Source organism: Zootoca vivipara, chromosome 2 (assembly GCF_963506605.1).
Source record: "Zootoca vivipara chromosome 2, rZooViv1.1, whole genome shotgun sequence".
Lineage (NCBI taxonomy): Eukaryota > Metazoa > Chordata > Lepidosauria > Squamata > Lacertidae > Zootoca > Zootoca vivipara.
In genome coordinates, this window is record NC_083277.1 from 66,035,849 (window position 1) to 66,060,671 (window position 24,823).

The 24,823-nt window shown below is 43.5% G+C and overlaps 1 protein-coding gene across 4 annotated transcripts in view; it reads left to right on the forward strand.

The window, feature by feature from the left end:
- The first annotated feature begins 4,337 nt into the window (after positions 1 to 4,337).
- KLHL3 (kelch like family member 3) overlaps positions 4,338 to 24,823 on the forward strand; it is a 183,169-nt gene continuing 162,683 nt past the window's right edge. For 2 of the 4 annotated variants that reach the window (XR_009557143.1, XM_035105506.2), the window contains exons 1-3: positions 5,910 to 6,437; positions 18,175 to 18,288; positions 21,741 to 21,847. Coding sequence is in view for 3 of the 4 variants with exons in the window: in XM_035105506.2 (XP_034961397.2) it covers positions 6,010 to 6,437; positions 18,175 to 18,288; positions 21,741 to 21,847 (649 nt within the window). In the remaining variant the exon portion in view is untranslated. Of the gene's footprint in view, positions 4,377 to 5,909; positions 6,438 to 18,174; positions 18,289 to 21,740; positions 21,848 to 24,823 lie in introns of those variants that run through there. The other 2 variants (XM_035105508.2, XM_035105507.2) reach the window with 2 other exon arrangements.

Consider the following 24,823-nt stretch of genomic DNA (forward strand, 5'->3'; position numbering starts at 1 on the left):
CACTTATGTGGCGAAAAACGGCAGAGCCCACAAACCGAAAGGAGGTAGCTACAGGCTGAGTGTAATACTGAGTTCTTAAGCACAAAACTTCTTTATAACACCCTTGCCCACCCCAACCCCTCTATAGCCCCATGAAACAGAGCATGTTCTCAGTGGTTATGGAATACTGATGGGGGAGCACCTGGAAAACCAAATGACGGGGGGAATGGAATGGAGCGGTTGGAGGAGACACACTGCCTACTGCTGCAAATCAGGTTACTTGTTTTAAAATGCTCCAGGGCTAGAAGTGGGAGCAGGCCAGAAAAGTCAATGGAGATACTGTACATTGTTGTTGTTTAGTCGTGTCCGACTCTTTGTGACCCCATGGACCAGAGCATGCCAGGCACTCCTGTCTTCCACTGCCTCCCGCAGTTTGGTCAGACTCATGTTGATAGCTTCAAGAACACTGTCCAGCCATCTCGTCCTCTGCCGTCCCCTTCTCCTTGTGCCCTCCATCTTTCCCAACATCAGGGTCTTTTCCAGGAAGTCTTCTCTTCTCATGAGGTGGCCAAAGTATTGGAGCATCAGCTTCAGGATCTGGCCTTCCAGTGAGGACTCAGGGCTGATTTCCTTAAGAATGAATAGGTTTGATCTTCTTGCAGTCCATGAGACTCTCAAGTCTCCTCCAGATCCATGGGATTTTAATTTAGCTGGGATTGGGCACCAGCATGTCTATCCAACTTTGCCTCCCTCCGAAAAAAACTACCCCAAAGTATCTTGAACTTAGTTCTTAATTAGTGTGAACACACACATAGAGAGGGAGAGATTCCAAAGCAAATGCAGCTCCTTGTGCATATTGCAGGTTGAAAGAGGCTGTGTCTGGGGGAAGAGGTTCACACAGCCCTGCAGGGTAGTTCATACTGAATACTGGCACATTCAGGCTGCAATGTTACTCATTGATTTTATCTTCAAAGTGCAGGCTGGGCTAAGGGCGATATAAAACTGCAGTGTAGTTTGCTGCTGTGCCTCATTCCTGAGAGTAGTTTACAGTGGCCCTGGCACCGCAGTCCACTGTTAATGTTGCAGACTAGTTGTGAAGTGGGTTTGGATTCCCACACAAAAAAACCCTCCATGCTTGAGTTACAGTCAAGGTCAGACTTTCTCCCAGGCCAAATCAAGCACTGAATTGCATTTAAAACCCTCATGCTCCATTGATTTTGGTGCAGAATAGTTTCCCTTTTAAATGCTCAAAAGCAGTTTATGCACTTGGTGAAAGACCCAAGTCAGATCAGTTACCCAGTCTTTGATGCGCCTTCTATTTTTCAACCCCTTTAGCTACAGGTAACAAACTCCAGGGATATTGTGTAACATTTTGTTGCAAGGCCTTGTAGAAACTTAATAGTGACTCTACTGTCCCTCCTTGGTGTCCAAAACTACACTAGCCATGCACAAGAAGGAGGTATCCACAGGCTACAAGAACTCTAAGGTTTGCAGAAGTGTGAATACCTTAATTGTTAAGGGTAAAATTCCTTAAGGTGGCGAAATCCCCTCCCCTCAAAATAGCCTTCCAAGCCCTGAGCTTGCCAACTGTTAGAGGGAAATTGGAAAAGTTGGGATGGGAACTATCACGGAGTCTTTCGAATGAGGACATGGTTGGCTAGAATCCAAAACAGGAGCACACTGTGGGTTCAACATGTGGAAATAGGTGTATGGCAGAGTGTTTTTCCATCTTTCTAGGACTGCAGTGATGGGAAAAGAGGTACTTGTAGATTTTAAGGCACGGAGCTGCAGTTGGCAATACTGGAGTTATGTATGTAGGACTCATAAATAATCTCTCACACCCTTATACTATGGAAACTTTCAGTTAACTTTTAGGTCTGCCTCTCCTTGTACGTTCTCCAAGGCATTAAGCATACTATCAATGTTTTTTTAAAAAAATATTTTATTAGTTTTTCATAAGAAACATGAGAATACAGGCCCCCTCTGTAAACAGTTTCCCCTACCTACCCATCTCTCACAGAGTTTTATGGGAAAACATTATTCCAAAGTTTCAAATGTGAGTCTGGTAGATGCCACTGTACTTTATGTTCCATCAGGTATGTGCTGAAAGGGTCATTTTATCCATGCTGAAATCAACCTCAATACAGTAACACTTCTATGCGGCTGTGATTTATTTGAACATAGAGAATTTATGGAGTGCTCTTATGTCTCATAGGACAAGGAGGAATTAATAAGAGCCTAGAGTCCTTGCTCAACAGCCACCATCCACACCTCATATTTTGAGGAGTTTAATAGTTTGCAAAATGTGGTTGCTTTTCTACCCTGCTTAATTGTACAGTGGTACCTATGGTTGTTTTTGTCCATTGAGTTTTCTTGGCAGGGATACTTGAGTGGCTTGCTGGTTCCTGCTCCAGGTGGATCACATTTAGTCAAAACTCTCCAGTATGACCTGTACATCTTGGGTGGCCCTGCACGACATAGCTCATAGCTTCTCTGAATTATTCAAGCCCCTTCGCCATGACAATGCAGTACTTTGGCCACCTCATGAGAAGAGAAGACTCCCTGGAAAAGACCCTGATGCTGGGAAAGATAGAGGGCATAAGGAGAAGGGGACGGCAGAGGACGAGATGGTTGGACAGTGTCCTTGAAGTTACAAACATGAGTTTGACCAAACTGCGGGAGGCAGTGGAAGACAGGAGTGCCTGGCGTGCTCTGGTCCATGGGGTCATGAAGAGTTAGAAATGATTAAACGACTGAACGACAACAACACCTCTGGTTATGAACTTAATTCATTTCGGAGGTCCGTTCTTAACCTGAAACCATTTTTAACCTGAGGTGCCGCTTTAGCTAATGGGGCCTCCCGCTGCTGCTGGGTGCCACTGCGCAATTTCTATTCTCATTCTTAGGTAAAGTTCTTAACCCGAGGTACTACTTCTGGGTTGGGATGCAGGTGGCGTTGTGGGTCAAACCACAGAGCCTAGGACTTGCTGATCAGAAGGTCGGCGGTTCGAATCCCCGCGATGGGGTGAACTCCCGTTGCTCATTCCCAGCTCCTGCCAACCTAGCAGTTCGAAAGCATGTCAAAGTGCAAGTAGATAAATAGGTACCGCTACAGCGGGATGGTAAATGGCATTTCCGTGTGCTGCTCTGGTTCACCAGAAGCGGCTTTGCCATGGCCAAATGACCTGGAAGCTGTACGCCGGCTCCCTCGGCCAATAATGTGAGATGAGCACCGCAACCCCAGAGTCGGTCACGACTGGACCTAGGTCAGGGGTCCCTTTACCTTTACTACTTCTGGGTTAGCGGAGTCTGTAACCCGAGGTGTTTGTAACCCGAGGTAACACTGTACAATCAATGTCTCCCTGCTGCCCTTCTCCCCACCTTGGAGAACTCATGTGTATTTAATTGTGTGCTATCACTCTTTCTGTTTAACAAAATGCTTGTTGAATTCTTGTCCATAAGGGGAAAAACCCATTGGAAAAAAAGTTTTCCTTAGGAGTTTTTTAAAAACTAAAACATGGGAGACGATAAGGAAGTTCTACTCATCCTCTCAAACAGCTTTCCAAGTTACTTGCCAGCTTAAAACGTTAACCCTAAAAGTATTAACTAGAAATTTCAATGGGGGCATCAAAATAAGTACATTTAGAATTATAGCAGCGCTGATAAGGAAGGGCAGTGCATGGGAATTCTAGCAAAAACAACTTCCACTGGTTCAGCTTTGAAGGGAGTTTGGGAGTAGACAAAGGATACTTTAATACCTTGCTGAAATGCTTTGTCCAATATGTATCTGGGCATGACCTGTTTTGTCATGCGCAAGTTATATAAATGCATGCTAAGATTGTAGTCCGTTTGCCCTTGGTTTCTAACACGTGTGGTGGTTAGACCAAGATACAAGCAGTATGTAGTATCAATAGTAAATGCTTAAATAAACATTATTTCTGCACACTGTAGCACATTATGGCTGGAATGCAACATGGACAAAAATTAAATTGCTGAATGGTTTCAGGCGGACAGCAATAAAGTGGACAAACTGCAGAAAAAGCACACCTAGGAAAAAAAGCCTGTTGTGGGCAAGAGAAAGGACTCATAACATGTAAGTTTGCAGGGAAGCAATACATCTGTATTCTGTTGACAAAATATGTACCGTACCTTGACCGCTAATGGAAATTAATCATTTTTCATATAGTAAACAGGCTGAGAAACTGCAACCTAGTTAAGATCACTTAGTTAATAAGGGTTATAACCAAGGATTCAGAAGCTCACTCTTACCCACTACTACTCTATGTTAGTCTTGGCAAATGAACAGTGTTCCTCTGACATGTTCCATTTTCTTTTTGTAGGAGTGGAAATGTATAGGACAGATGAAAGAACAGGCTGTTTGGTCTTTCAGCAGACAGGTATTTGTCCAAATATTTCAGAAAGCTGCTTACATTTGCGTGTTTATGTGTGACAATATATATAATCTACTGCAAAGACAGAGCCGTGTAGTTGTTTGGTTAATATATAATGGGTTATGAAATTTTTGATTTTGATTGAATAGGTCTTTTTTGAAGTCACGGGGGCATATTACACCGATCCAGGCTCAGGACCGCAATACTTCAAGGACCGCCTCACTCCACATAAATCAATCCAGATGCTGTGAGGTCCTTCTTTGTGTGCCTCCTCCACGAGAGGTCTGGAGGGCGGCAAAACAAGAGCAGGCCTTTTCTGCGGTGGCTCCCCATTTGTGGAATGCTCCCCCCAGGGAGTCTTGCTTGGCTCCTTCTTTAGATGCCAGGTGAAAATGTTCCTCTTCAACCAGCCATTTGGCTGGTTAACATTCCATGGCCTTTTAAATGTGTTTGCGGGAGGGGTGGTGGTTATTGCTTTTATTTGATTACGTATTTTGTGTTATCATGTTGTATTTTTATGTTTTGAACCACCCTGTGATCTTCTGATGAAGGGCAGTATACAAATTCAATAATAATGATGATGATTAGATTTATAAATAAATAAACAAACAGAAACAGAACTATTCAATAAGATGGAAAACAGGCAAGCTAGTGAAGGTAAGAACACATTTGCAATGGGAATCTGCAGGCTTGATCCCTGCTGTAGTGATTACAAGAAAAGTTATAACTCAGCAAGTGTGTTTGAGCTTTGTATGGTATTTAAGGGCAAGTCAAAACCCATTGGGAACTTGGTCACCTGCATGCTCCAAGTTCAATGGGGAATGTTTTTTAGTTTAGGAATACAGTACAGCCTAGATTTCCCAGGATGTTTTTCTGTGGCTGAAAGAGGAGAGCCTAGCCAGTGGTTCAGATGAGGTAAGGGTGGGCAGTTGCCTTGCATTCTAATACTTGCATCAGTTTGCCCTGCCCACTCTGAAATACTTTTTAATTCTAGGGTTAGTGTCATTGGATGTTAATTTTTCCTCTTTTCACCGGCCTTTTACCTATGTGTTAAGTAGGTGGCTCCCTGTGCTGGGGGACTTTAGAACAGGACGCGATCAAAATCCAGATAGGTGGGTTAAACCACTGAGCCTAGGGCTTGCTGATCAGAAGGTTGGCGGTTCGAATCCCTGTGACGGGGTGAGCTCCCGTTGCTTGGTCCCAGCTCCTGCCAACCTAGCAGTTCGAAAGCATGTCAAAATGCAAGTAGATAAATAGGAACCGCTACAGCGGGAAGGTAAACGGCGTTTCCATGTGCTGCTCTGGTTTTCCAGAAGCGGCTTTGTCATGCTGGCCACATGACCTGGAAGCTATATGCCGGCTCCCTCGGCCAATAATGCGAGATGAGTGCGCAACCCCAGAGTCGGTCACGACTGGACTTAATGGTCAGGGGTCCCTTTACCTTTACCTTTAAGTGATGCAATGCACATGCATCCTGTAGAAAAAAAGAGAGAGAGAAGGGAACAAAAAAAAGGTGTCAGTTCTGGGAGCAGGATGAATTACCAGATCAGGGGGAAATCACGTGACTTATCTTGCTCTGCTGCATTTGCCAAGTGTGTGTGTGTTTAAAATAAAAAGGGCCCGAGGATGCACTGTGCAAATGCAGCATCTGGGGCGGTGCAATTGCACCTATGCCCACAGCTGCTGTTGCCAGGAGACTAGTAGAGTAGCAAGCTTGGAGCGGGAGGAGGCGAGGCAGAAGGGAGTGGGCTGCCGAGGCTGGAGCAAGAGCAGCAGCAGCAGCAGCAGCGGGGAGCTCTGGGTAGGGAGTGTTCTGTTTGCTGCTGCAACGCTAAGCTCTGCTGCTGCTGTTGCTTTAGGAGCGAGAGGAAGCAGCTCCGCGGAGGGAAGGAGGGGAGCCGACTGCAGCCATGCTGAATCACAGGCGCTGACTGATTCGCCCAGCTCTCTGCGCCCCGATCAAGGAGGACAACGGTGGGAGACGCGGCGGCGTTGCCCGAGGCCAGGAGACGAGGGTGCATGCAGAGTTCAAGCTCCACTCCGGCTGCGCACAATGGACGACGAGAGGTTTGTGCGGGTCGGAGGGGAGGGAATTAAGTGTGTGTTTGTCCGCGACTGGAAGAGTGCAGGCGCCTTTGTGTTTGCGTAGGGAAGGGGTGGCAGGGCACGCCGAGCTTTCCGGTGGGCCGACCGATCCCCATGGGAGGACAGCCCTGCCGGATCCATTTAGCATCACTCCCAAAGTTAGCTGCTGCAATAACCTTCCGCGTGGCGCGGTTCATTTGCGTGCGTTTGTTTGTCGTGGCCCGAAGGATCGTCATTCTTCCTGGTCGCTGGCAGGCTGTCTTCTTATTTGTATTTTGGAGATGTGTGGTGTTTGCATAGTGCGAGCTCTCTCCTTCCCCTCCCCTCCCCACCTCGGACTCATTCATCGCGGAATCCTTCATCACTTTTCCAGATTCTCTCTCCCTTCCCTACTTCCTGCCTCCGATGGCCCTGGTTTGAAATTCTCTCTTCCTCCCTCCGTCGCTGCCTCCCTCCTTCCGCTTCTTTTCGGCGTGTTTTTCAGACTTGAAAATCGCTTTGCAAGCGACTGACCTGGGGCGCCCTGTGGTCGTGCAGTTTTAAGAGCCTTTGCTACTTGAAGGAGGCAATCGTCGTTTTGAGAGCAACCATTCCTCCTCGATCGTGCCAGGCTTTTAACTTAACTGTTTTGAGTTTAATAACCACATTAAAAAGGTGGTAATCTTCATAGAAACGCATATCTGCTTGATAGTACTATATATATCTGCTTCGTTTGCACAATAGAATACAACTATGTAATTAAGTGAGAAGTCTGACTTGTGAACAGCAGGCAGTAGCCCGGCCACACGTTAAGAATGCAGGAGCAGTGATTAAATTCAGGTCTGCTGGCTCCAGCATGAACTCCGCTTTCCCTTTTAATTTATCCCCCCCCCCCTTTTCAGCTGTTCTGGAATTCACTTTCTAATCCGCAAATACATGCCCGGCTTCGTTCCTTGGCACAGCAATTACGTAGGTGAAAGGCTAACTTGTTTGGATTTAATAAAACTAAAAAAAAAAAATAAAAGTACAGGAAGTGTGCTTGTGGGAGCCCAAACAGTTGCTATGGAAACATTAGAATTTTTAGTAAAGTAACACAGGGTTGATTCACACAATCTGGTCTCCTGCTGTGGCATGTTAGTAACTATTGCTTGCTGCAGTTTTGTTGTCACAGTTGCTGATTTGACTTATTTTGGGGTGTGAGGTTGTGGGGGGAGGACTTTTGGCACGTGCATGCATTCTAGATAATGGCTGTGTGTGATCCACCTGTGGCTCCCTGATATGCAGGACGTCATGTGATCGTACCATCACTGTGGTTGATCAACACAGTAATTGATGTTATGATGTGATTCTGGTCACATGATAGACTTCCTCTCCATAAAGAAATGTAAGTTACAGTTAATTATATAAGGAAAGACATGCAAAGTGAACCAGCGCTTACAGTTTGGTAGTAACTGCCAAAACGATACTGAGCACGTTTTCCTTGCTTTTGGTTGCTTATTTCCGATCTTTTAAATCTTAACCAGTCTGGCAGTATTTTAGACACTTAAACCAACATGTTGTAGAACATTTACAGATCCATTGTGGAGATAATGCCTATGTCTCATTCTAAAGCAGAGACAAAACCAGTAACACCAGTGACCTGTAACATAGCACATGAAAAGGCAAACAATAATAGGTACAGTACACATAATAGAAGAGCCTTGTCTTGTATTGTTCATTTACAATATCCGTGATGCTTAACTAAGATAATAAAGCATAATACTTGGAACACGGTGAGAGGGTGTAGCAGTGTTTTCCACTTTACAAAATAGAAATGTGTTTTTCCTGCATTGTGACGGGATTTGAACTGCGTGAAACAATTATGGAAAGAATACTTAGTTTTGCTTTCTTGGAAAAACAGGATGTGCAGAGCACTTCCTTTGCACATTGTGAACTGGATGCCTTCAGAAAAGGGGAAAAAAGTTGAGGCTCTGCTGCATATGGAAGCAGTAGAAACATGAGATGCAGTTCCTTCCCATAGTATAACTTAACTTTTTGCTGCTATCGGTTTGTGATGGAATGCTGCTTCACATACTGTACTTCTTTCTAAAGGTTGAGATCCAATGCCTCATTGAAATCAGTGGGACATCCCACTTTCATATGCCCAGAGCTGTGTCAGAGCTTTTTCCTTATGGTGTATTTTCATTGAGCTGCAGTATATGTCCAAATAACTGCACCCACATGTATTTCTATGGTCATGTAGACATTTTCCATTCACTGTTGTCCTTCAGCGTCATGGAGTGTCTGTGTGCGTTATTTGGAAGACCCGTGTGAATAAGCTCAGTCTTGTGGTTTCAGTACAGTCATACCTTGGAAGTCAAACGAAATCCTTTCCGGAAGTCTGTTTGACTTCCAAAACATTCGGAAACCAAAGCACGGCTTCTGATTGGCTGCAGGAAGCTCCTGCAGCCAATCGGAAGCCCTGTCAGACATTCAGGTTCCAAAGAACGTTCGAAAACCAGAAAAGTCACTTCTGGGTTTGTGGCATTTGGGAGCCAAAACGTCCGAGTACCAAGGCATTCGGGATACAAGGTACGACTGTATTCACCTATATTTCTTTACTGTAACCCGCACCCCCCCCCAAAGTATAATGTTTTGTTACTGAGTGGTATCTAAATATTCTAAATAAATCCCATGTCAATGTGGGAATGTATCACGAGGAAGCACTTTGCTCTGTTTGATATCCAGTGTTTGGGGAGGAATAAATGAACATTGTCAGGCTTGCAAGACAGTCTCTCTCTCTCTCCTTCAGAACTCATTTTCCTGGCATGTGCTAATGGTTTGATTGTGGTGAGATCCATCCAGTGCCTATTGCAAAACTGTACAGTATCGGCAAAACGTTTTATTCTACCCACAGTCCACTGGTCTCTTATCCTTGGTGTCAACACATATTTATGGTATATCTATACATCTCTCCAATAATTGCAGAGAGAGGGAGAGAAGGGGGCTTTCGACTGTGGACTTACTGTACACTATCAGTAGCTCAGCCTCATTCCCTGTGCACTGGCCATCTTGATGTACACACTTGCTCCTAGATTCTTTGAGAGCTTTGACCTCCCACTGGAGTTGCTATGAGTTTGGAATCTGAGGACTTTCCCCATTTGTTCGTGATGGGAGAAATTTGTGAGAAGGGGTTTCAGAATGAGAGACGACCATATTTAATAGACTTAAGTTGCAGGCAGCTGTCACAGTAGAGCCAGGAGCTGTTTCATGGGGCCATAGCTGGGGTAGCTGTGGATATATTATTAAAGGTAGTTGTTCAGCAGTCTTCATAGAAATATGTATCTGCTTGGTTTGCATAAGAAGTTATAATACAATACAGCTATGCATATAAAAATACGATCCTGAGCACCAAGTTCTGTGCAACCTTGGACAGCTCAGGTGATTGTTGGGCAGCACTAACAAAACCCCCAGCCTGTTCCCAGAACACAGAGAACAAACATTTGAACAAACAGTTATTGGGGATGAAGTTCCACTTAACTTAGGGGCACTGACTTAAAGAAAAATATACATTGGGGTATGGGGGATGGATTGCATGTCAGACTTTCTTTCTGGCTTCAACTTGTGAGAATGGCATTAGAGGCAGGAAAGGAAGTGGGATGACTGGAAGGGATGCATTCATTTCCTTTCCTGTAGTAACCGGGATGCAAAAAAGTATTGGAAACCCCAGAGCTCCAAGCATTGCTACTTTGCTGAAATTATTGGAGCTGAGTTCAGTTGCCTGGATGTAGGAATGACAATGATGGTGACGATGATTGATGATATTAGAAATGCTAATTATAACCAAAGTGTGTAATACTGCTCAAACATCGAATCCCTCTTGAGTAATCAGAATGTTGCACATCCACTGTCTTGTAAGCTTTAAATTCCCCTGTAAGGTAGGAAAGTAGTATTATCCCCAAATTGCTGGTGGTGGAGATGGAGAGAGAGAGAGAGAGAGAGAGAGAGAGAGAGAGAGAGAGAGAGAGAGATGGGGGGGGGGCTTCCCTAAGGTCACCTGGTGAGCTCAAGGCAAGGGGTTCTCTATTTCAAGCCCTAAGAAGTTTGCAAACTGAATTTTGACAGTGGAATAATTAGAGGAAGGAGGAGTGAGGATAGCAGGGATATCCTTAATCACTTTTAACTTCTGTCTTTAGATCAGTATGAAACCCTATTGGGAAGCCTTCTCCAGATGTTTTGGACTACAACTTCCATCATCTCTGACAGCGGGAGTTGTCATCCACAACAATTTAATAGCATCAGGCTGCGGAAATGCTGCTGTAGGGACTCTCATATTGCTTGCTGAACACCACCACTAATGATAGATACCTTGCAAGAAACTATTTACTTGGGCATGTAGATGTGCATTGCAGTTCATATTTTTGATGGGAGCAGTTGCCAAAACAGGCTGTCTTGTATCCATAGTTAATGCATTCATGGAAGCAATTCCAAGACTGTGGAAGACTAATCCCATGTGGTTTCTACGACTCCATGTTGCTCTTGACTCCAGCTCCATGCTGATAGATGGGAGTACCTTCACCAGTGACTGCCTCCCTATGGGGATAGCCTGGTAGATGGCATGTGTGCTGTCTCACGGCATCTGTTATCCATGGAAAGTGTTGGGTTCCTCTACATGTCTTTCCCTTCTCACTGACATGCATTCACTGTTATGATTGTGCGTTGGTGCAGAGTATCAGTTGACTTTGCCAGAAAGCTGCTCAAGCTATCTCTGCTTCTCGATGCTGAAAGTGACTTTGAAATTTTGGAAAGCTGATCACGTACCCCAAGCAGTGAGATTCCCTTTCTGGCCAATATGCAGTCAGAACTAGTGAATGCATAAAAAGTGTTGCATAAAATGCTTAAAAGTGTGGCCTAAGTCTTATGGCAGTATTGCATCTAAATAGTGCTGTTTAACAAAAAGCTGTTTAGATTTAATTTTTGCTTGAAGTGATTCTTTCTCTCTACCCTCCCATACCCTATATTCATGGCTATTTGCAAGTATTCTTCCCCAAGTGCTGCCTTCTCTGTTGTTTCAGTGACTATATTTCTGTTTCAACCCTATTCTAGTGATCAAAGACAAATCCCAATGGTCTTCCCAGTAGCACAGTCCACTTGCAGTTCCTTCAGTGGGAATATGCAAAAAGAATTAAATGGTGAGGACCATAGTATTAACTTGACAGTCCTGATGAAAATTGTATAGCCATCAACAACACCAGTGATCTCCTTTCTGGAACATTGTTCAAAACCAATTCTTCATAGTTGTATGGAGCAATGCTACTCATGTTAAAATGTGTAGGAAAGTACTTGCTCTCCCTGTGTGCTGCCAGGTGTGTGACAAATGAGCATAAATTCATATGATTGTTGAATCACTCACTATAAGTATAGGAGCAAGAAAAACTAATGTGATCAACAACTGAAATATTTCAGCAATAGCACTTTTTTTGTTGGTTGTAACTTTTATTTAAAACCTTGTAAGAAAAAGGTTTAAAAATGAGTATCTTGTATGTTTAACAAAACTAGCACCACAAAAATCAGCTGCATGTGACTGGGTAATAAGGTTAGGCAGTGACAGTGGTATGTTTTCTTGATCATTCAAGCAGGTCCCTCCAATGCCTTTTTTGCATCTGAAGGATGCTTAATGAAGCTGTACTGTGTACCGCAGAATGACTCTCAGTCCATTAGTCTTTTGGCTGCTTTCATTTGACACATCGGCTTTTCAGCAAAAGCAAGTGTCCAAACCAATTCATACTAAGTTTCTAATGACAATCCTCCCAGAAATCTCCAGCACCTCACTGCCACCAGGACATCTTTATATTTATTGCAAATTGTTATTTAAATCCTCGTAACCACCTAATAAAGGTTGTGCAGCCAAAATTCATTGTGTTCTAGGTAATATTCCCATATAATACAGTCGTACCTCTGCTTACGTAGCCCTCTGGTTACGTAAATGTCAGGATATGTAAGCGGCAAACCCGGAAGTATATTTCCGGGTTTTTGCTGTGCACGCATGTGCAGAAGCGGTCTCTCAGGATTTGGTCAGACCTCCGGAACGGATTCCATCTGCAACGGAGGTTGCACCACTATACTCAGCTCTTCTAAGGACATTATGGTTACATCTGATTTTGTAAACTTTAGAAATAAGTCCCTGGAGAGACTTTGGTGTATTTAACAGCAGGTGCTCCAATGGGGCAGGTTCCCTGGGTGCTATTTATTGTTTGCAGAACTAGAAGTAAATGCGCCACCCAATACTTTACGTGTCAATTCACAGGTTACTAGATCATCTTCAGGCTTTCTGTTTAGTGGGTAAAAACAGTTCAACTTTCTAATGCCTCAACACCCCCCTTGCCCCTCCACATTTAAATTAGCAGTACCATCAATATCAAGTGATCAGCATGACAAACACCATATTCATTACTATTTATAATAGCATCATCAACAATACTGTTCATATGCCTGCACATGCATGTAGGTAAGGTGCGGTTGGGAGTGGCCATGCAGTGGCAAGGCCTGTTCCTTAGCCCCATCTACACTCATTGTCTGCACTTTACTATGCACATATAGGTTGCATGTGTGGTTGGGAACTCTGCAGAAAAAAAAGTTGCTAACACCAAAGTGAGTGTTGTTCTGTTTGAAAAGGCTTTTACATCACTGTCCTCAAACACTGGTGTGAAAGGGTGAATTGTCAGGCAAACAGTAGAATTGAGCTTTCACAATGTGCTGGCTGGCATGTAAATTAAGCAGGAAGAGCTGCACATATCTGTGGGCTTTGTAGGGATTGGAGGCAAAAAAGGGGTCTGTTTGGTGAGTATAAATGTTTCCTCTTGGGCGGGCAGCCGGGGGTGGGGGTGGGGGAGGAAGAGCCTTGTGCTGAAAGTAAGGTAGCACGCTAGGGTGCAAAAGTAGTATATTGTGGAAGAACTGCTAGCATGCCAAGGGAAATTAATTAAATGTTCCTGTAAACCAGGCATCCCCAAACTTCGGCCCTCCAGATGTTTTGGACTACAATTCCCATCATCCCTGACCACTGGTCCTGTTAGCTAGGGATCATGGGAGTTGTAGGCCAAAACATCTGGAGGGCCGCAGTTTGGGGATGCCTGCTGTAAACTGAAAGCGCCAGCTTATAAAGGAGGCAGCCCATTCCACCTCTGCTTTCTCTGATTTTCCTACTTCCCAGTTACACTTATCAGGTGTAATTCTGTTGTATCTCTTTAGGATGAAAGCTGAAGGGTTTGCTGTTTGTGAAGAGGCAAGTCTTTAAAACAACCAGGCTTATTAGACACCAGAGGCATATAAACAGAGCACAGAATGTTAATATCCAAATTGTTGATTTTAAATATGCCGGCAGTGCTGCTAGGGAGCTTGGGTCATGGAGAAATGTTTTGTTTGTTGGTTTTAATGGAACTCCAAATGTGATTTCAAAGTGGACACACTTGCATCCATGAAAGTGCTGTGGAATAATCAGGTTGGTGGTGGAGGCTGAAATGTGGAGCCAGAAACTGAACGTAAGTTCTGAAGTTGTCAAAACATTGTGACTGTGGAAAGAGAGAGCAGAGTGAAGAAGCAGTTGTTAGCCAGTTGCCATCAATCTCCCAACCTTCTATCCTGCTTTACTCCAGGCATGTCAAACTCATATGGGGTCAGGGGGTCCAACGCTTCTTTGAGAAGATGCATTGGGTCCACCCCAATAATATTGTTGCCACGACCACCCTGGTTCCGACTGGCCATTCAGCTCCAGTGTGTTACCCCAACATTTGTGCCACTATGCTCGTTGTCTTCCAGTTACCTCTCATTTCTCCAAGCACCTGAGCAACCACCTGCAGTCCTTGTTCCCACCATATAAACAGGGGTGGGAAGCTTTTCTTTCTGTAGAATAGGAGTGGGGTTCCATGACTTGAGTCTAGCAAAGTTGTCCAATTAGCACAAGGACTTCCTCCACCCCGGCAGCCCCAAATCTGTTCCACGGGTTTGCCCAACCCTCTGGTGCAGGAGTGGAAATCCTGTTGAGCTGGTGGAAGTCCGTTTGCTCACAGGACAACATTTTATTACATGACCCCTCAGCCCTAGGACTGAATGTAGCCCTCTGAGTGTTGTCTTTACTTTGGGGTACTTTTTAGGCAGTGATCTCTCTCTGTGCCACCCCCCCCCCCACATTGACCTTGCTACTTCCCCTCCTCAAGTAACTTAATTGCTTTGATGGAGAGGTGTGAGAGTTTATCATCATTTCTTATCTAGGAGGGAGAGAGCAAGGCTGTTACGTCTTCACCTTTTGTTCACTGGTATATTGCCTTATCACTTACTACGGTGTTATTTCAATATTCTTTTTTTTATAAAAAAATAATTTTTATTGGATTTTACATAGAAAAAAAGAAAATACAAAAAATATATAAAACAATGTCATCAAATCTTGTTCTTCAATATTCTTCACATATAAAAAAGTATAAAGTAAAAGAACCCATATTAATAGTAAAAGAAATATAATCATACTTTTCAACTTCAAATCTAAACCTATCGGACTTTCTCGTTCCCCCTTCTTGAGTTCTCAGTAATTCACTAGTTATTGCAGTTTCCAATTCTAAACACACATTCTTTCTTCTAGATTTAACTTCTTCTTAACTGTTAACCCTTTACACTTCACATTGCCTTTTTTACCCAATATTCTCTACCCTTTTACCCCAAAATGTTCAAACTTAACTAGCAAATTCTTTTACCCCCTTTTTATTCCTACCCATAAAGCTAAATCTACCCCCCTTTCCTTGGAATCGGTGTCTCCAGAGAGTTCAGCCAGCTTCTTAATACATTCCGAGTTCAGACCATTTTTTATCAGTCAATAAAGATTAATACAGTTCTCCCTCACCCCACTCCTGCTCTGTCCCAATCTAAATTTCGCTGAACCCTTTCCCCCCTCTGCTGTATTTCGAACACTTTATTTCCAATCTCCTTCTCTTTCTGCCCCCCTTCAACTTCCTTCTCCCCCTCTCTCACTGGGGTAACGACCTTTTTATTTCAATATTCAACGGTATGGCGATTTATTGCACAGCACTGCTTCCTACAACAGCCGCTTCAATCCGACATCCTGAACATTCCCATCACCCATGTTTGTTTTCCCAGGAGGAAAGGGAATTGCTGCCTCTGCAATTCACATCAATTTTGCCTTGGTGGCCTATGCTATCCTGGCATATTCCATATGTACCATATGCGTTGACTGCTGTGCAGCTAATTTAAATGGAAGTGGGGAAGAAACTGGTGTTGAGGTGTGTGGTAGCAGTCACTGAAAGGTAAAGCTCTCTTTCCCCACCTGATGGTGTGAAGTCTGTTAACTGTCATGGGCTATACTGGAGATCCCAAGTAAGGACACAGGCCTCAGGCCTCCTTTAGAATTACTGAGGAAGACAGCTGTGCAGTTAGGAGCAATATGGATTCTTAATGCTTCAGAACATGAGGGGCTAAGGAAGGGTTTAGCCTCTGCTATAATAACTGGCCCAGCAATACATCGACTACCCCCCCCCCCCACATAAGTAGGTAACTGTCATTCCTTCCTATACAGAAGACTAAAGTACTGCATTGTGGGAAAGAACCAGAGGCTTGTTTAAATGGGTGGATGGAGGAGAGTGTCACAGGAATATTCCTCTCTGTGTGTGTGTCTTTCTGTGTGTGTGTATGTGTGTGTGTGTGTGAGAGAGAGAGAGAGAGAATGAAGAGGAGGAGGATAGGAGAGCTAGAATGAAGAGGTGGCTGAAAGGGATAGAGTATACAGTACTAGAAAGGGATGAGGCAAGATGCTGGAACATTCCTTTCACCTCAGCCTCTTTCCTGGTATTTCATGGGCCTTTTTTTTTTTTTTTGCTAACAATTAATATACTGTATACTGGTGATGATAAAAACAGCTACAGTAAGATTTGCAGAAATATATCTGGGACAGCAAGAAGGATTCTACAAAATGTTTTCAAAGGAATCTCGAGCTCGATTAACCCAGGGGTCGGCAATGTGCGGCCCACGAAGACCATTTTACCGACCCACGAGCTGCCCCCAAACCAAGCCACTCGCACAGTGAGTCCCCCCCCCCCGTGCTGTGCTAAACCAGCGCAGTGCAGTGCGGGGACTCGCCAAGTGGCGCCGGAAATCACGTCTGCGCATTGACACCAAAAATCGCTTCTGCGCAGGTGCAATTTCCGGCGCCTAGGCATGCACAGAAGAGATTTCCGGTGCTGCGGACATGTGCAGATGCGATTTCCAGTGTTGCACTGCGCCAGTCCGGCCCACGGGCGATCTCCGTGGGAGTGATCTGGCCCATGGTCGGTAAACCTTGCCGACCCCTGATTTAACCTTTATGATGGGGGTGTAAGGCAAACATTACTCCAGTTTTCTGTTCACCAGCACGTTTTGTGAACTGTGTTGTCTTTCCTTGTGCATACACTGCTACCACACCAGAGGTCCATGGCCTGCATGTGCAGGGGCCGATGGCCTAGTTTAAATGTGTAGCTGGTTGTATGGAACACCCCATGGCTGAATTCTGTCTTGCCCAGAGTTATGTTTAAATTGGGCTTCTCTCTTTAGGAAATGGTTCCGGCCCTTTGCTGAAGTATTTGCATACAGCTGTATTGGCAGTGCTGTTAGGGAATTTGTTTTGTTTTGTTTTGTCTTTTTGTTTAGGGGAGAAACTGGTTTGGCAAGCTTTTTTGTTTGTTTCCATTGCCTTTAGATCTATAACCTGGCTTTTTTAAATTAAGGAAATACATTAACTCTGATTAACTTAATGCATTTTAAATTAAACAAGGGTTTTGGGTCTTTTATGTAAGGTCCAGTTCATAAGACCATGAAATTACACAGAAATGTTGGGGAAAAGGACACATGGACTAATTTTTATGACATGTTGTGAGGTGCTGTGCATTTTGTTTCATTGCTTAACTAAGTCCTGATTTCCATTGCACATTGACAGTTGTTTGTGCCCACATAATAGATGTGCATCTATTGAAACATTAGGAACTGGACATGTAGTGAAGAAAACTCATTCTGTACACCTACATTCATTCCTTTTAAGGTAATATGAACTGACCTTCAGTCTTGGACAGAAGGATTAATTGGGTTGTTTTGCATGTTAACTATAGAGGATGTATAAGTGTCTCCTGCAGAGAAAATGTGCAAGTTCCCCTTTGCACAGTGCTTGGATGCATGGAAAAAGGATGTGTGACTCACAACTATTCCTGCTTCCTTGTAATGTGCAGAATAGTTTATACACTTGCCTATTCTAGGTTTAATAAAAAGTATTGGGCTGTGGTTTTTTTGTGTTCAGTAGATAAGAGATCAATGATAAAACCACTGTAATCTGACTGTTGTATTTTTGAAATGATCATTTTCTGCCTGCCTTTCTTAATTTTTTTCAGAAGTGGGTAAATATGCATATGTCTTACTTGAAATGTGAAATGCCCAAGTCTAGGATTCACAAACATTTGTATCATTTCAGGGGGAAAACATGCATGCCTCTCTAGCACATATTTCACATAGTTGTGTAGAAGGCATGTACAGCATAGTTGAGATCTTAAAAGGGTGCTCTAGTTACACTTCAGAACATAGTGGAGACAGCTGCCAATGCCAGATAAAACCATGAAACTGATACCACAGTCAATGAGCATGACAGTAGTTTTGCATGAATTGTTATTGGGTCATATTTTCCCTTATTTCTTGAGAATTAAAAAAATCAACTTCCTTTCCCCCCTTTCTTTAGCATCAAGAGATCCCCCCAACCACTTGAGGAAGATGAAGATAAAGACCAGCGAACAGTGACCATCAACCCTTGTCACATGGGAAAGGCATTCAAAGTCATGAATGAACTAAGGAGGTACTTCTTGTGCTCAGTTTGCATTGTCATGCACTTGCCGCTTGTTAGTTTGAATAGGAGGCATCTAAGCTACATATTTACTTTGTAAAAACGAGGTTTAGTTCAAGCATTGCTTTGAAGCAGGGTTGTGTCTCAAAATACAAAGTTCTGTGTCATGTCGGTCTCACAGATCACATGGGTAGTTCTCACACAAGGATGGTACTTTTATACTAGTGTGGAAAGTTCTTCCATTGTTCAGATCAGTCACTTGATGCAAAACCTCATAAGAACATTAAGGGCCTGCTGGATCAGGCCAGTGGCTTATCTATAGTTGAGCATCCTGTTCTCACAGTGGCCAACCAGATCCCTGTGGGGAAACCCTCAAGCTGTATTTGAACACAAGAATGTTGACAATTAAAATTAATTAAAATAATTATTTATCAGCTAATTATCTATCCCATTGCTATCTTCACATTTTTATAATTCTTCCATTAAAATTTTCCTCTATTGCTTAAGGGTTCTTTAACCCCCTCCCCCTCATATTTCATGTCAAATACTTGAGGGGGTATTGGGACAAAAAGTATGCACGGGATTTTTTAAAGCTTTGTTTACTAAATACAAGTAAGATAAACATGATAAATTGGATTACTCTCAAGGGCATCAGAAAATGTTCCAATGCAAATTGTTCTACTTTGCATAGATAGGTGAAACATCCCTGGAAGCTCACATCACTGGGCACAGGTAATGAGACTTTATGGCACTCATGAGTTGGGCCTGCCTCTGATAATTGAGGCAGGTCTACATTCCTGCCTTCCGGCACCCCCTACACCATGCTGCCTGCTCTGTATTTCAGACTCTTTCATACATGCCTACTCAGAAGTAGGTTCCACTGAGTTCAGTGGGGCTTACTCTCTGGTAAGTAAGTATAGGATTTCAGACTAAGTTGGTAGAAAGCACTCCCAGGACACAGAGAGCTGCAGTTATAGTATACTGCTGGCATTACAGTCGTACCTTGGAAGTCGAACGTCTTGTAAGTTGAACATTTTGGTTCCTGAACGCTGCAAACCCAGAAGTGAGTGTTCTGGTTTGCGAACATTCTTTGGAACCCGAATGTCTGATGGCTTCTGATTGGCTGCAGGAGCTTCCTTCAGCCAATTGGAAGCTGCACCTTGGATTCCAAACATTTTGGAAGTCGAATGGACTTCTAGAACAGATTCCATTTGACTTCAGAGGTCGAATGTACTTGAATTGCAACACACTCTGACCATGACAGGAATATAGCACTCTTCAGAGGTAGCTGTAGAATTGCTGCAGATGCTATAACGCATAAAGGCTTGCCATCACATTACTGAGCAAAAATTCCTTGATAATAATCCAAATGGTGGTGTGCTTTTAAGTGTTATGGCAATGCTATCAGATGAACACATGGAACAGCAGCTCCTCTCATCATGTCTGTAATGTCAAAAGGGGCCTCAGCATTATGTTAAGAGTCCTAAGCCCCCCCAGTTATCTTGGGGCTGATAGCTTCTACTTCTAGTCTGCTGTCACAGAACAGGAGGGGACTGGAGTAAAGTTGCTTATGTGCCTGAGCACTTGGCTGCCTAAGTTATGTGGAATATGTACTTGGAGTGATATAATATTAGGTTATTCCTTTTGTAACTTGAGTGCAGCGGGGGATAATGGGGGAGCGAATGACAGTGCTGCTCTTTGTGGAAACTAATGGCTTCTTTTGCGCATGATGCCCTTTTGAACATGTAAGACTACAGCTGCCCTTAAGCCTCTGTTGTCTCTTTCCTTGTGTGCTTATTACCGATTTATGCTTTTGGCTCCCTGCTGCTGCTGAGCTGTAGTAGAACTAAATTGTGGCATTTGCTTGAATGCCTTAAATCTGTTGTTTTTTAGCAAAGACTGATTTCCATGGCAATATTACGCACATGGCAAGTCTGGACCAGTGAGAACTTAATGATGGCTGGGGACAGGGGAGTGTGTGTGTGGGGGGGAAGCTGCACTTTACTCCATACGTATCTCTGCTGGGTCAGCTAGTGGCCATTCCTGTAGGAGGTCAAGCGGCCACGAATGCATCGGGTCCCTTAGTTTATAATATTTCAGGCAGAGTCCCTTGCATTCCTCTCCTCCCCGCACTGTAAAGTATATAGTGGGTAGGTATTATGTCAATAACAGGTGCTGCCACCTTCCCATTTTGCTTGGAGTTCCTGGACTGGCTAGTGTCAGTGATAGCAGCTGTGCTTTGAGCCTTCACTGTCACAGAGGATCTACTGAGAACAGGTGGCCCTTGTCCAGACATGGTGACCTTGGTAGTGGAAAGCCTCCTTGGCTTAACCTGTGGAGTCCCCTCCTTTCCCTAGGTGTTGTGTAGTATGCTAGACTTGTGTGCTGCAAGAACCCCAGTGGCTGGAGGCTAGTGTGCGCTATGTGGCTAGGGTACTATTTTAGGGTATCAGTGGGGGGTGTATGGGGCATGGGAGGGAGGAGAGTTTCCTTACCCCTTTCTATTGCGTTGCCTGCTCTTACTATTCATTCTCTGTATCTGCTGCCTCTCCACCTGGGATATCCCAGTGGCAAGTCCTTTTTGTGTGTGGCATCCCTAAGCAGATAATGCACAGTTTGAGCTACAGTGGCCTTTGGCGCTGTTGCCCACTCAGTCCCTTTGCAAACCCCTTGTACAGGGAACATAAACTAGAAAGGCTGGGAGGGAAATAAGTTGCCAACATCTGCTTCTTGGCAGCCATCACAAATGGTCCCTTCCACCTAGCAGGCCTATTGGTAGCAGGCATGGCAGTGTTGGGAATCATCTGGTGGGGGTGGCCATTCGTGTGTGGTCTAGCCTCTGTTTTGAGGACAATGCAGGAGGTTTGAGGTAAGTGTATGTTCTCTTTGGGGGCTATTTTTCTGGAAGGGCTTGAAGAGGGAGGAGACTCAATGCAAGACTGATGAGGCTACTGCTGTGTTACCAACTGCTTTGAATAAAAGACAAAGGCGCCCCCCCCAAAAGATGTTTCTTCATGCTATTCCCATTTATTTAAAAATTACTCGACAGCCAATAATGGATGACTGGTCTTAAGACACCTACACATAATTACAGAGGGGGAAAAACCTTTTGCATAAGCTGTAGATATAAATATATTCAGCTCAGTGTTCATCAAAACGGATGAGGTTTTTTTTAACAGGACTGTTCTTTGTATGTTTGAACACTTGCATCTTGACTTCACCCACATATTGAAATAAGATTTGCAAGACTGTAACCTTGAAATCTAGCTAAATTGTCATGTTTGTTAATTAAAAATGAACTGAATATTCCAGAAGGCTGACTATAGAGGCTACAGCAACATCCCTCTTAATAGTGCTGTATAGCAGAAGAGTCATTGAAGGAAACTAGACCATTTCAAGTCTGCATATAGAAAGCGCAGTTTGGAAGCATGTTCTGAAACCATGATTTTTTGGTGTCTTCACAGCAAACAGCTTCTCTGTGATGTGGTGATTGTTGCAGAAGATGTTGAGATCGAAGCCCATCGTATTGTCCTGGCAGCCTGCAGTCCGTATTTCTGTGCAATGTTTACAGGTATCTTTGGGCCTTTGAGCAAATAACTGTTATTTGATGATTATAATATATTTGGAGTCAAGTTATGTGTTGGGTGCTAGTGTAGGGTGCAGATTCTAAGATGCAGATTAGTTCTATTTGGTATCCATTAGAGTTTGAGTATAGGCCTGTGACTGTTTTTCAAGGGGGGAAATGAAACATGTATGGGGGGGGAAGGAAACATGAGGTTTAAACTTTACTATGTGAACAGCAATTTGTGTGTGTTTCCTGATCATGTATCCAGCATTAGGAGCATTCATCCCAGACTTGATTGTACTGGTGAGGCATGTCAAAGATCAGAGTAAGCTCTATAATGGAGACTATTTTCATGTTAACGCCATAGCTGTCAAGTTCTCCCTTTTTAAAGGGAAATTCCCTTATGCTGAATAGGCTTCCTTGCGAGAAAAGGGAAAACTTGGCAGCTATGGTTAACGCTGCCATGGGCCAGGGCTCAAGTTTGTAGGTGAGCCTGAGGCTGAGATTTGAGGGATATTTTGTGGGGATTCAGCCTGTGTGCTGCCACTGATTCCTGCAAAAACACCACCACCACATTTACTATGCCTCCCTTTCTTTCCTTTGTCTCACCCTCTCTATGTCACAGCTTTAACATGTGAACTAGTCCTTAGGGATTTTGCTACAAGAGAACAAAAGACACTGCATGGGGAATAACACAGATTTTTGAATGACTGTTTTACAGAAAATTGTTTGGTAATTAATTGTGGAAGTATATAGCATCATTAATATATTTTACATCTGATAGCTTGCTTTTGAGGTAAGGTATGGATTTTCTGCTTTCACAATAACTATTGCAGTTGCAAACCATAGTTACTTTCCTCCTTGTTTGGCAAGTGGCAAAATAGACAGACATCTGTGTACTCATCTCATGTGAGGGTCCATGTGGGGTTTGGCTTTTTTTAAAAAATCAGGACACTTCCATGTAAAGACGCTTGTCTTGTGAGAATTGGCCGTTAGACGTAGCAAGGTGCTAGTTTAAAGTGAATTTTAATATATGTGCTGATACTACTTGTTCAGGTTGACTCCTGCAAAGGTGAAATGTAGGTAAGGACCTAAATTAGTGAGCAATTGGTGGATCTGGCTCTTTAAGGACAGACGCCTTCTGGCCCCAGAGTGAAGATGGAAGAGGTTGGGACCTAATCCTAATCATCACTGGGTCACTTTAAATTAAGGTGCACCAGTGGCAACCACTTCTGTTGTAACCTTAATTCAAAACAGCAGGACAGGGGAGGGGAAAGTCATGTGGTTGCCATGCTACCACGCCATTATCCGTTTCTGCTTCTTGATTAACAATAAACTAAGTTAAAAGATGCTTATGTGGTTGCCAAGCAGTGACACATGTGATTGCCTCTATTTCATCCCTTCTCTCTTTTAATACTCACTAGGGAAGCCAGTATGAACTTGTAACAGCAGTCTCTTCACAGTCCTCCTTGGCCTAAGATGGCAGGAACAGAGGAGAGATTCTGGTAGTGCATGTAGCCAGAAGGTTCAATCCCTTTGTAGCCAGAAGGTTCAATCCCTGGCATCTCCAGTTAAATTAATCAGGTGAAGGAAAAGGGCTTCCTCCCTGCCTGAGACCCTGAAGAGCCACTGATAGTCAGAGAAGACTGCAGTGGGCCAGATGGGCAAATTTTCAGACCATGTATGAGACAGCTTTATTATGGGTTCATTTATTTATGAATTCATTCCATAACAAAAATAGCAAAGAGGAATACTGCATATAAAAACAAAATCAGCATAAGTATCCATGAAAAGGCATAAATAAATACTAATGGGTTAAAATAAAAGAAATTCATGTTGTAAAGGCCTGTCTAAACAAAAGACATCTAAAGGCAAGGAGGAATGGTTGCTGCTGAACCTCTACTGGTAGTCAGTTCCACAGGGCAGTGCCTGCCACCCTAACAATTCCTTTCCAATTACCATACTTCTTCCACCAGTGAATGAGAGTGAGGAAAACTGTGACCTCCTCAATTCAGTGTTTGGCCCACAGGCCAGTTTAGTGCTGATTTAGTTGCTGACCCCTGACCTTCAACTGCATAAAATGACAAAAGAGGGGAAGTTATACAACAATTTAATAAAACCTAGTCTCAAGCTTTCAAGCACAACTGGTCTAAAGTTAGAGGTACTCAGCTATTGTACGAATACATGAAATACACAAATAGCTCAAAAGAGCCTTGCCTGACATCATCTCTCTCTCTTTCTATAGCACTTATAAAGAAGCGCCAGCAAAAATAAATGCTGTATGAGCTCAAACGCCCACCCTCAAGCTGCTCCCTCCATGGATGGGGCGGCAGCTTGTGCAAATGATAAGAGATTGCAAATTTTTCCTCTTAGTAAGAGGACCAATTGCAGCTTCCGTTACAGCCCCAAACATCTATCTACATCTGGGACTGTATATATTTCACAATTAAGCAATCACACTGTATATATTGAGTTGGCTTGCATATTACACCAATCCTGGCTGGACTACACTGTCTGACAGTTTGTTTCTTGGCCCAATTCAAAGTGTTGGTTTTGACCTATAAAGCCTCAAATGGCTCAGGACCGCAATCAGGGGCGTACCCAGGATCAAAACGGGGGGGGGGGGGAGCCATGGTCGTTCAGGTTGTGAAATTCCAGCACAGAAAAAGCGAATGAAACCAAAATTTTAAGAAAATTATATATAATTATAGCAGTGCTTTATTACGGTAGTTATTACAATTATTTGCTTGATAATTTTTTAATTTTTTATTCTAGTTACATGTCTTATATTAATATCATTTTTCTTGGGTTTGAAGAAAACTTGTTCAAAACTTTCATTTCAATCCAGTCCTGATTTTCCTTGAAGAATTTCCGATGGACGCTCATCAAACACAACCCAGTCAGTCTGTCCTCTCCCATTGTACTTCTGAGCCAGGTCTTTATCCTTTAAAATTTAATTTTCTACAGAAATTACTTAAAAAA